This window comes from Microcaecilia unicolor, chromosome 5 (genome assembly GCF_901765095.1).
Source record: "Microcaecilia unicolor chromosome 5, aMicUni1.1, whole genome shotgun sequence".
Classification (NCBI taxonomy): domain Eukaryota; kingdom Metazoa; phylum Chordata; class Amphibia; order Gymnophiona; family Siphonopidae; genus Microcaecilia; species Microcaecilia unicolor.
Genome location: NC_044035.1, coordinates 160,214,713 through 160,227,094, shown reverse-complemented (window position 1 = coordinate 160,227,094; position 12,382 = coordinate 160,214,713). Strand labels below are relative to the sequence as shown.

The window sequence follows — 12,382 nt, the reverse complement described above, 5'->3', positions numbered from 1 at the left end:
GCCGGAACCGGCCTCTTCACTACTGCAGCCTGCCTCTGAGGAAACAGGAAGTTACATCAAAGAAGCAGGCCACAGTAAAGAGAAGAGGCCGGTGCCAGCTGCAGGGCAGCATACGGGAATCGCTGCTGCCGCCGCCTTTTCAAAAATGAGAAAAGAAAGTAAACTCGGGGAAGGGGGTGGAGGAAGGAAGGGAGAGATACCGCTCCAGGAAGAGTGCTGCCTGAGGACCCTCTCAGGTGGCCTAATGGTAAGGCTGCCACTGAGAGCACTGATTCTATGAACTGTGTATGCAATTTGACACCTTATGTTAGGTGTGCCTTATAGAATTGCCTTTCACATCATCTTTATTAAACAGACATAAAATAAGTGCTTTTTTGGACATTTCTTGTAGGTACCCTGTTATGAAATTAGCCTGCAAACTGTATTAGAATCAGGTGCTTAAATAACTGGGTAAAGGAAATGGGATTTTTCTGTGGTTACAATCAAAGCAGTTTACTTTCGTTAGAATCATTGTTAAAAAGTGATTTTTTTTTTTTTATGAAAAGACTTCAAGCTATAAGGAAATATTTTGAATAATCAATATGAATGATTAGTCCATTCTATATTGCTATCTACTCTTGACTATTATAATCTATTTAGGTTGTCCAAAGGGTTTGTTAAGGTGCACAAATTGGCCATTAGACTGATTTTTGGTTTGTCCAAGTATGACCACGGACTTCCTTTTTTACTTGAAACTTCACTGGTTGCTGATTGCAGCTAGTGTTTTGTTTAAATTTGCTTGTATTCTTTATAAAATGTTGCATGGGCAAATTCCTGTTTACATGTTGAATCACTTTTGTTTTGCATCTCTTAATAGCAGTGGTGTAGCTACTGGGGGGGGGGGGGGGCACGTGGGCCTGGGCCCCCCAAAATGGATCCAGGGCCACTGGTTTGACTGGCTGGGGTCCCCAACCCCCGCCAGCTGAAGCATTTCTCCAGCGATGCTCTCCTTGACTGCCCTGCTTCCCCTCATATTGCACGTGTTCAATTTCATTAAATTTGAGCATCACAACATGAGGGGAAGCAGGGCAGGCAATGTAAGGAGGGCATAGCTGGAGAAACGCTTCAGCTGGCGGGGGTTGAGGATCACCGCCAGCTAAGGTATGTGGCATTGCGGCAGGTGGTGGGAAGTGGACAGCCAAAATGTGCCCCCCTCACCTCCCCCCTTCCCCCCCAAACACTTCCAAATCTGGCTATACTCCTGCTTAATATAGTTAGGACGCATTCGACGGCCATTTTTTTTTAAACATTTCCATATCTTTAAAGGAAGGAAAAGGCTAGGCCTTTTCGACCTGCTATTAGCAGTTCAGGGAGTACGTTTATGGAAAGAAGTAGCAGAGCTATTTTCTTTATCTCAGTCTTATTTGCCATTCAGGAAGTTCTTAACAACACATCTCTTTAGAAAATTTTGCAACTAAAATGTTATTGATATTTTGACAAAACACGTGTCGGTATGCAGCCCCACCTTTCAGCTTGACATGATATCAAGGTTTATAAAGCTAAGTAAAAGAATTATATATACAAGAGATTTTTGAAAATAGAAAAATTTGTCAAAATATATGAATGCTATGAATATATAAACATCAGCGACCGATGTCGAGAAGGATATGAACCCTGTCACCATATATAAATAGTGATATGGTGAATAACAAGTGACTTTGGGTCTACTTATACTTCTGATGGCCTGAAGAAAAATAAAAAAAATATATAATACAGTAATCATTCACTAAGCTGTGTATTACGTAGGAATATTGGATTACTGATAATACGTTGTATTTAGTGGCCATTTTCTGAACCTTACATTAAAATGCCAGAAGATGAGCAAGGAGATGACCATGGCAGTGGTGGTCCTTCCCTTACCACTGTGGCAACTGAACACAAAGGCTGCTTGGGAATCTTCAGCTAGAACATTCTTCATTGCTTCCAGCAGCTTATCAAACTCCTGAGAGACAGACAGAAAATACATAACAGAAATTAATTTTTCTCAGGAAGGTATTCACATGTCAATATTCAAAACCATTTAACCAGCCAGGAATGGAACCTGGCGGAAATGGCACTTAACAGGCTACCTAGTGATATTCAAGGAGGGATAGCCGATTATCCCACGCTGAATATCCACAGCACATAGGAGATAACCAGCTATATTATGCGATATAGCTGGCTATCCCTGAATATTTAATTCATATCCGGCTACTGTAAGCAGCCATATCAATATCAGGCCACTTAAATAGCTGGTATATCTTTGGCCGGTTTAAATTTAACTGGCTATCTTCGAATATTGACTTATCCGGTTAACTTTACACAGACTAAAAATAAACCAGATATTCAAATCTGGTCACAAAAACGGCTAGGCATTGAATATCCGAGCTGACTGCCGACCGCTGGAGTTAGCTGGGCTCCCTCGCGCGGTCTGAATTTTGGCCCCATGGTTTCCGTGTCTCAATTTAAGGGAAAGGACTGAAAATATTATTCTGTGCCTCCCAAACTCCCAATGATCTCCAAAATGGGCTACTGAGAAAGCTTATGAGCCCAACTGTCAAACATAAGGCCCAATATTCAAAACAAGCTATGCACTTGCTAGCAGGCAGTGAATGCATAACTCACTTATCCAGATAAAACTGGGCCATTTTAACTCACTAAACATCCATATTTTATTCAGATGAGGGACCAGGTTTAGGGAGGGCAGAGGTGGAGCCTTCATTTGTTTGTTTAGTGATAATATTCATTCATTAGACAAAAAAAGTTATATCATTGGGGCAGTTACTGCTCGCATATATATATTCAGTGGCATGACTTTTAACAATATCTCTGATTGTATGCAAAGGAGAATGCCCCTGCCCCATTATCTGTTCCCAAGATTGCTTTCCCAAGAAGGGCAAAGGTTCTTGAAACACCGAGTACAACAGGGGACAAGGAATTCCGGGCTGGAAGGCAGGAGAGGTTACAGATGCCCAGGAAACTTTGCAGGGGTAGGATTAGTGAAGAGAGAAGCCCTAAAGGAAGATGAGCCTCCCTGGATCTGCAACCAGTATGTAATGGTTCCCAGGAGGTTCAAGGGAGTGGAGTTCCTAACAAGACCCAAAAGGCTGGAGGAACCTATAGAGGTGGAGAGAGGCCTGTGTTAAAGGGGAAGATCAAATGTCAGAAGTGGAATTTATGGACTGCTCTGATACAGCCAATTGGGTAGAACCCCAAAGTAAGGAGATACGAGTGAGAAAAGGGGATTCCCAGTTACCTGCTACAACCAGTGGCGTAGCCAAGGGTGGGCGCAGGCCTACCCAGTAGCAGCATACCTATGATGTGGCTGGCAGGGCCAAGCCCCATCAGCTGAAAACTCCCAACAACTGTCCCTCTTGGATACCTTGTAAATAGCAGATTTTTGCCTGCAGTGAGCAGCGATTGATACATACTGCTCGCACCGGCCCGACAGCCTTCTCTCTGATGTATTCCTGCCTAGGTGGAAACAGGAAGATGCATCAGAGGGAAGGATGTGGGGCCAACATGAGCAGTGTTTGAGAGACCATATGGCATGCAGGCAAGAGAGGGAGAGACCAAATCACTTGTGGGACAAGGCACAGTTCTTCTGCCCACCTATCTTGGGCCCAGGCCCACCCAAAATTGGATGTCTGGCTACGCCCCTGGCTACAACTGACAGCTTTTTAATTTACAGCTATGGAGCTGGGGATAATGCCTGTTTTGTAAGAAAACTATCCCAAGGGGAGGAGCTCTCAGGGATTCCCCAGAAATCATAAAGCTGGGACAGCCCAAACCAGAAAAAGAGATAGGTACTGGATTTTTCCAGACCTCATTTGCATACGACTTGTCAACAGTTAAAATCCCTGGAATATAAATTGCTAGGGAAGGAATCCAGGGCTTGGAACTTTTATCTTGTGGACTTTAAAAACTAATCTTATAGCAGTGTCTTATTGATGACTGGATAATTTGTTTGTTCACCCTGAGTTGGAAGGCAACCCAGAATCAGGGACCTGGGAGCAGTCAGCAGGATACAACAGATACTGGACCATTTGGGCCATCCAAAGTTGTGGACTTGTCCTAAAGGGAAAAGAACCTCTTTTTCTTGGTGGAACCCTGGCACCTTATTGTGACTACCACATGGACCTTAGAAGTGTGTGGACCTGAAGTGTTGGTGGAGAACTTGAAGACCGGATAGATCACACTAGTGGCCTAGTGGTTAGGGTGGTGGACTTTGGTCCTGGGGAACTGAGAAACTGAGTTCGATTCCCGGCACAGGCAGCTCCTTGTGACTCTGGGCAAGTCACTTAACCCTCCATTGCCTGCCGCATTGAGCCTGCCATGAGTGGGAAAACGTGCGGGGTACAAATGTAACAAAAAATTAAAAAAAATGTATGTACTATAAAATTAGGTGCCTTATATCAGCTGAACTTATGGACCATAATTTTCAGTGAAAAAACAAACATATAAATTTAGCTTTAGGATTCTAGAACTGAGGCACTTGACTTGTCACTTGGTATAAGATTTTGTAAAGCACCTAACTTAAAGTGCATAGGGCTGGTACACCTTACTTTGAATAATTTCATGAAATGAGTGCCTATCTGAAAAATCAAGTGCCTAACTCTTAAATCTAGGCACACAGATCTTTTGAAATTCAGTCTATACAGCTTCACAGCAACAGTAGTTCTCAGTCTGACAACTCTCTGCATGGGTGGGCAACCTGCGGACCACCATTGAATTATATGCATTCTGCAAGACCATGACAAGTACATACATTAACCAGAATTTTGGCGATTTTAAATACTGTATTTTGCAAATATTTTCAGAATAGCCACTCTAGTAGTTTATTGTTTATGACAGAAGATCTATGGAGCTCTGTGCATCTCCAGTTCTGAGTATAAAAGTTGTCTAACACAGTATGGGCAAATAATGTAAGTGCACGAGTGTGCTCTGCCTGCAACACACACACTGTGAATATGGATGAGTCCCTCTTACACATCCCCTAGGGGTGCAATACACATGTATTAGTAGCAGCATAAACACAGGAAGTGTTACGCATTCACCTGCTCTCTGGGTGCACAGAAGTCCGGAATGGGGATGCGCTGGTACACCAGCCTCTGACAGCTGCTTTTGTGCTGGTTGAAGATTTCCTGCATAGTCAGACACGTCTTGAACATTTTCACCTGTTTCTCTTGCTCTAGGTAGACTTCCAGCCACTTCTGCGAGGCAAGGAGCTCCTCCTTCATAGAGGCCTCAAGTTTCTGTATAAGACAGGGATACATGAGTTCATACTAAGTGTTCTCTTCTGGAGCAATTTCTCCAAAATGGTTAGTTTTGCACATACCGTGACAGGAATGAACCTCACGCCTAAGCCAACTTCATTTTCCCTCTTTGCACTGCAACTTTACATGCTTCCAACTAATGAAAATCCACTGGATTATGTCTACTCACACACTCGCATAGATATCTTAATGTTAGCTCATAAAGCTTTCTATCTTAGGTTCCACAATGTTTGGAAAAACTTTTGATTCCCTATTCTTTGGGCGTAGTTTTCGTTCACAAATGCAGAATTGACTAGCAATTCCATCTTTTTCAAAAGCAAAACTAGATTCGACAAGGGAATTCCATTTTTTTTTAATTTGGCACCCTCCTTATGGGAGTACTCTACTAAAGTATTTGAGATTAAAAACAAATGCTATCCATATTAAAAAGGGACTTAAGGCTTTTTTTTTTCACTATGGCTTTTTCCAGGGCTTGTAAGAGGCCGAGGGAACTGCACAGTCATGCACGGCAGAATTTCCGTCTTATGGAGGATTTCATTTTATTTTTTACGGATTTTATTTTTATTATGTATTAGTTTTGATATTATTTCTAATAGATTTTAGAGGTATGTTATTTGGAGACTAAACACTATTGTAAATTGCTTTCATTGACTTTAGAAAGGTGGTATATCAAATGAAGTAAATAAACTGCAAAGACAGTTCAGCTACGAGCTGGAACTGGTAATAAAATGCCAGAATGCTGTGCAAGAAGATGCTTTCAATTTTGCAATCTTACAAGAAACTAAGAGGCCCTTTTATTCAAGCTTAGCATACGCTACAGTGCCATGTGGCCCACAGGTATAAAATCTGACATGCAGCATTTAGTGCATGCTAAGCTTTAGTGAAAGGACCCCCGATTTCTTCTACAATGGTTATCCATAAGGAGAGACTTTGGAATGCTTTTACATGACAAAGGTGAAGAACGGAAAACACATTTTACATTCTTAACAAAAATTGCAGTCTTTCCTTAAAACCACGGGCCCAATATTCAGCCCCATTTAACTGACCACTAACCAGGTAAGTTTAGCGCTTAAGATAGGCTGCATAAATAGCAGGCCTATCTTTAACCGCTAAGCACTTCACCGGTTAACAGTGACTATCGGCTTAATTAAGTTGCCGTGGACAAAACTGACACCAGATATTCAATGCCGGTCTCTGGAGATAGCCGGGGTCATTACCCGCAGCAGCAGCTAACTGTGCTATCTGCCGCCGTATGAATATCGGGGGCATCCGTTTAAAGGGTTTAGTGCTGCCCTCTTTCTTGAAGAGTTTTCTTGCCATTTAGTTGTTTGGTATTAGCTCCAAGAGTGATGTCTGATGGAATCTCGTTCAAGTATAATTCAGGATGGGGATGGATGCTCTGCCATCAAAATCCACCTCTGCTCCCTACTTTAACAGAGGAAAACCTTAAATTTGTATGCTCCTGTGGTAACGTCACTCTGCGGAAAGACAGGGAGCACTCAAAGACACAGGCAGACAAGGGATAAGGACAAAAGAAATTACTGTGTTCCAATATACTAAAGCCTGTTGCATCACAGCTCAGTGCTATCAGTGTTCTTGTCAAATTCTAAGGAAGCAGTCTTACTAGGCTTGGCTTCTGGCCACAACCCAAACACAGTGTTACCGTTTCAAATAAACACAGTCCAACACAGGCTTGCCTTCAGCCTGGACACACAACATGCGAGTCTTCCTATGTTGTTTTTCCCACACAAACACTGCAGAAACAAGCTTGAGGGCCACTCTGCTTCCCTGAGCCTCCCCCAGGTACTGTAGCCCAGCCAACTTCCTGGAAGGATTCTCTCTCACAGTCTTTCACCAGGAGACCTCTGTATGCGGGTTTTGTTCCTGGAGAGCTCTTGTCACAGGGCCTCCCTAAACTACTGATGACTGTGAGATAAAGGAACTAGAACAGGAAAGTGTGTATAAATATCTAGGAGTTGAGGAAGAAGCAATAATGAAGCAGAAATTACCGAGAGAAAAAATAAGTAAAGAAGATTATAGGAGATTTAAAATTGATATTGAAGAGTACATTAACATCACGCAATAAGATAGAAGCCATTAATCAGCTGACAATTCCTGCGCTCTCATACAGCTTTGGAACTGTAGGAACTGGCCTCTTAAAAACCTTGAAAAACTGGATGTGCAAACAAGAAAACTCCATGCCTACTAGGTCATTTATCAGAATCAATGTATGCCAATGTATGCTGGAGCTGAAGGAGTAATGGGTCTCATAGATATAGATTACTCCTACTGAGCTACTATCATAGGCCTCCAGGCTTATTTAACAGCATCATCAAATCCAAATGCATAAAAGACGCTTAAAAATGAAGGAAAACTTCCAGAATCCATTTCCATCATTAAACATGGACAAGCATTCCAACAAGTGGAATCTACTAGAACCAAAAGGAAAGGAAGCAGTAGAATTTGCGAAGGAAGAGAAAAAAAAAACTCATCAAGGAATTAGATCAGCAGGTGAGGAACAACACATGGCAAATGTATAAGTACAGCAGGAGATACAAAGAGGAGCATTTTCAACCGGGGACGCCCATCTCTGAGGACAGCGCCCCGAAGGGGCGGGGCCAACCGTATTTTCGAACGATATGGGCGTCTATCTTTCGTTTCGATAATACAGTTGGGGCCGACCAAATGTCAGAGATGGCCGGGTTTGAGATGGATGGCCTCGGTTTTCGCCGATAATGGAAACCGAGGCCAACCATCTCAAACCCGGCCAAATCCAAGGCATTTGGTCATGGGAGGGGCTAGCATTTGTAGTGCACGGTCCTCCTCATATGCGAGGACACCAACCGGGCACCCTAGAGGGCACTTCTAAAAATTAAAAAAAAAAAAAAAAAAAAATAGCTCCCAGGTGCATAGCTCCCTTACCTTGGGTGCTGAGCCCCCCAAAACCCACTCCCCGTAACTATACACCACTACCATAGCCCTAAGGGGTGAAGAGGGGCACCTACATGTGGGTACAGTGGGTTTCGGGTGGGTTTTGAAGGGCTCCCATTTTCCACCACAAGTGTAACAGGTACGGGGGGATGGGCCTGGGTCCGCCTGCCTGAAGTCCACTGCACCCACTAAAACTGCTCCAGGGACCTGTATACTGCTGCGATGGACCTGAGTATGACATTTGAGGCTGGCATAGAGGCTGGCAAAAAAAGTTTTTAAAGTTGTTTTTTTGAGGGTGGGAGGGGGTTAGTGATCACTGGGGGAGTCAGGGGAGGTCATCCCCGATTCCCTCTGGTGATCATCTGGTCAGTTTGGGCACTTTTTGGGTCTTGGACCTGAAAATAAAGGAACCAAATAAAGTGGACCAAATTCTCGCCAGGGACGCCCTTCTTTTTTCCATTATTGGCCGAGGGCACCCATCTCTTAAGCACTCCCCAGCACGCCCCTGTCCCACCTTCAGTACCCTTCCGACACGCTGCCTTGAAGTTTGGCCGGCTCCGCGATGGACTGTAGTTGCGGCCGGCCAAAATCGGCTTTCGATTATGCCGATTTCACCGGCCTTGAGAGATGGCCAGCCTTCTCTTTCGAAAATAAGCTGGATTGTCTTACAGTCCAGGAACCCAACATTGGACAACATGAATGGTTAAGGAAAGGTGAACTGAAACCTAAGGATGATCTACAGTTGCAGCCCAGGACAGTGGATTATGGACGAGATGGTTTACAACAAGCATTGAAAAAACTGGTGCCACAGACATCTGTAGAGTCTGTAAGAAAAAGATGGAAAGAATCACTCATCTTGCAGCTTGGTGTGAAGTTTTGATGACTGAAAATCACTATACAGAAAGGCACAACAAGGTTGAGTCTCTCATCCATGGGAAACTTTGTAAAAACTACAATATCATTGAGCTGAAAAAGCATTGGAATCAAGACCTAAGAAAATCATGAAGAATGAAAACGTTATAATCACCTGGGCTATCCTCATCTGACAGATAAAAAGTTGAGTGCCAGGAAACCAGACATAGTGGTGAAAGAGAAAAAACTCCAGAACAGTATTGATTATAGAGGTGTCTTATTAAATACGTTTAGATGGAATTATCAGGAAATGTAGCAGCATTCCTGAGCTTTCCCTCCATACCAGTCTCTAAATCTTCAAATACAACAGAAGAATCAGCAATTATTCAAAGCCCACATCCTCACCTCTAACTGCTCTGTAGCTGTCACTGGGACCCGGATCTGTTCTTCCAAGCTACTGGGCTCCCGTGGAGCATAGACTTGTTCATTGGCTTCCAGCACCACTTCTTCACGCAGGTTCACCCACAGAATGTTAGAATACTTCCGCTTGGCATCAGTCAGGTAGTTTAGGACACAACCAATAGCCTGTGTAGGGTGATGCATTACATCATTTTGAGGAACTATAATGAAAAGGCAGAAGCTAATGCAGTGTTTCCCAAGTCAGTCCTGGAGAATCCCCTCATTACTCCAGAACATAGAACATGAATGAGATAGACTGACATGCACTTCTTCCATTGTATGCAAATCTACCTCATGTATATTCTTTATGAATATCCTTAAAACCAGACTGGCTACTGGGTACTCCAGGTCCAGCTGGATAAACGCCAGTCTAACACACTCACCTTTTCACATTGGATCCTTTTTTAAGGAAAGTCTGGATCATGAACGTAAGCCAATGGTATACAGTGACTAGAATGCTTTAAGGGGCAGCAGAATGGAATGTAAGTCAAGTCCCTACTACTACTACTATTTAGCATTTCTATAGCGCTACAAGGCGTACGCAGCGCTGCACAAACATAGAAGAAAGACAGTCCCTGCTCAAAGAGCTTACAATCTAATAGACAAAAAATAAAGTAAGCAAATCAAATCAATTAATGTGTACAGGAAGGAGGAGAAGAGGGTAGGTGGCGGCGAGTGGTTACGAGTTAAAAGCAATGTTAAAGAGGTGGGCTTTCAGTCTAGATTTAAAGGTGGCCAAGGATGGGGCAAGACGTAGGGGCTCAGGAAGTTTATTCCAGGCGTAGGGTGCAGCGAAGTCTGGAGTTGGCAGTAGTGGAGAAGGGAACAGATAAGAAGGATTTATCCATGGAACGGAGTGCATGGGAAGGGGTGTAGGGAAGGACGAGTGTGGAGAGATACTGGGGAGCAGCAGAGTGAGTACATTTATAGGTTAGTAGAAGAAGTTTGAACAGGATGCGAAAACAGATAGAGAGCCAGTGAAGCGACTTGAGGAGAGGGGTAGTATGAGTAAAGCGACCCTGGCGGAAGACGAGACAGGCAGCAGAGTTTTGAACCGATTGGAGAGGGGAGAGATGACTAAGTGGGAGGCCAGCAAGAAGCAAATTGCAGTAGTCTAAACAAGAGGTGACAAGGGTGTGGACGAGGGTTTTGGTAGAGTGCTCGGAAAGAAAGGGGCGGATTTTACGGATGTTGTAAAGAAAGAAACGACAGGTCTTGGCAATCTGCTGGATATGAGCAGAGAAGGAGAGAGAAGAGTCAAAGATGACCCCAAGGTTTCGAGCTGAGGAGACAGGGAGAATGAGAGAGCCATCAACAGAAATAGAAAACGGAGGGAGTGGGGAGGTGGGTTTGGGGGGAAAAATGAGAAGCTCGGTTTTGGTCACGTTTAATTTCAGGTGGCGTTGAGACATCCAGACAGCAATGTCAGACAAGCATGCTGAAACTTTGGTTTGGATGCAAGGTGAGATATCAGGGGTAGAAAGGTAGATTTGGGAGTCATCAGCATAGAGATGGTAGGAAAAGCCATGGGATGAAATTAATGAACCAAGGGAAGAAGTGTAGATAGAAAAGAGGAGGGGACCAAGACAGAACCCTGAGGTACGCCGACAGGCAGAGGGATAGAAGTAGAAGAGGATCCACCAGAGTGAACACTGAAGGTGTGGAGGGAGAGGTAGGAAGAGAACCAGGAAAGGACAGAGCCCTGGAATCCAAGTGAGGACAGGGTATCGAGGAGTATGCTGTGATTGACAGTGTCAAAAGCAGCGGAAAGATCAAGAAGAATGAGGATGGAAGAGACACCTCTGGATTTAGCCAGTAATAGGTCATTGGAGTCCCAGTATAAAGGCAGATGATTCTCTCCATGCATGTTCAAAAAGAGCATTTTTCCTTGTCCACATCTCAAGGGAGATCCATCCCAGTCCAAAGAGGGAGGATCTCCCCTCAGTCATGAAAGAAGTCATCTAACAACCTTTGTCATCTAAAGGGTAGTTCTGTAACAGGGCACCTAGCATAAATGGGTAAGAAACCTATTTTGAACCTATTCTATAAAGAAAAGTACATGTCTACTTTTCATGGCAGAAAACATGCTTACATTTATAGCATGATCCCTTACACCATCCCTATAGTGATGTAAATGGCCGCACCTAGATATTAGCCAGAACACATATAAAGTATAGAATACTATAATATATGCAGGCTTCACCCATATGGACGCCCATCTGCAAAGTACACACCATCAAAACACAGCGCATACTTTCCCACAAGTCAGTATTCTATAAGAGGTCACAGATAGAATACCGCCATTTACCCTGACTTTTGTCACCTAGAACTTGACAGCTCCTTATAAAATTACCCAACAGCTCTGAAGTCCCTGGATGACCTAGGAAGAGAGAAAACATGTGATTATGCCTTCCCTTGACTGCATATCCCTTTCTCACCTTTGAGTTTGGTTGTGCCATACCATAGACTGGCATCTTGGGGACACGTCGGAAGTTGGCAACACTCATCTCTTTCACAGTGCTAAGCACATCAGGTGAGAAGCGTTCATCTACCACCTGCAGAGAGAATCCAGAAGAAACATTAATGCTCAACTAAAATAGAATAGAATTTTTATTTATACACCACCTTTATCCAAAATGGATATACAAAAAACCCCACACATAATAAAAACACAAAGCCTAGAAAGTGGGCGTGAGGCGCCCCGACTGCTTAGGACCTCTAGAGAAACACATTAGAAACATGACAGCAGATAAAGGCCATATGACCCATCCAGTTTGCCCATCCTCTGTAACCCCTAATTCTTCCTGTTCCTAAGCGATCCCACATGCTTATCCCATGCCTTTTTA

General features: G+C 43.6%; 1 protein-coding gene across 5 annotated transcripts in view; it reads right to left on the bottom strand.

Annotated features, from left to right (window-relative positions):
- Nucleotides 1–12,382, bottom strand: part of PALD1 (phosphatase domain containing paladin 1) — a 514,740-nt gene that overhangs the window by 121,526 nt on the left and 380,832 nt on the right. For all 5 annotated transcript variants that reach the window (XM_030203509.1, XM_030203510.1, XM_030203512.1 and 2 more), the window contains exons 13-16: nucleotides 11,975–12,091; nucleotides 9,483–9,662; nucleotides 5,076–5,273; nucleotides 1,841–1,981 (exon numbers count right to left, since the gene is read on the bottom strand). In XM_030203509.1, coding sequence (XP_030059369.1) covers nucleotides 1,841–1,981; nucleotides 5,076–5,273; nucleotides 9,483–9,662; nucleotides 11,975–12,091 — 636 coding nt within the window. The remainder of the gene's footprint in view (nucleotides 1–1,840; nucleotides 1,982–5,075; nucleotides 5,274–9,482; nucleotides 9,663–11,974; nucleotides 12,092–12,382) is intronic.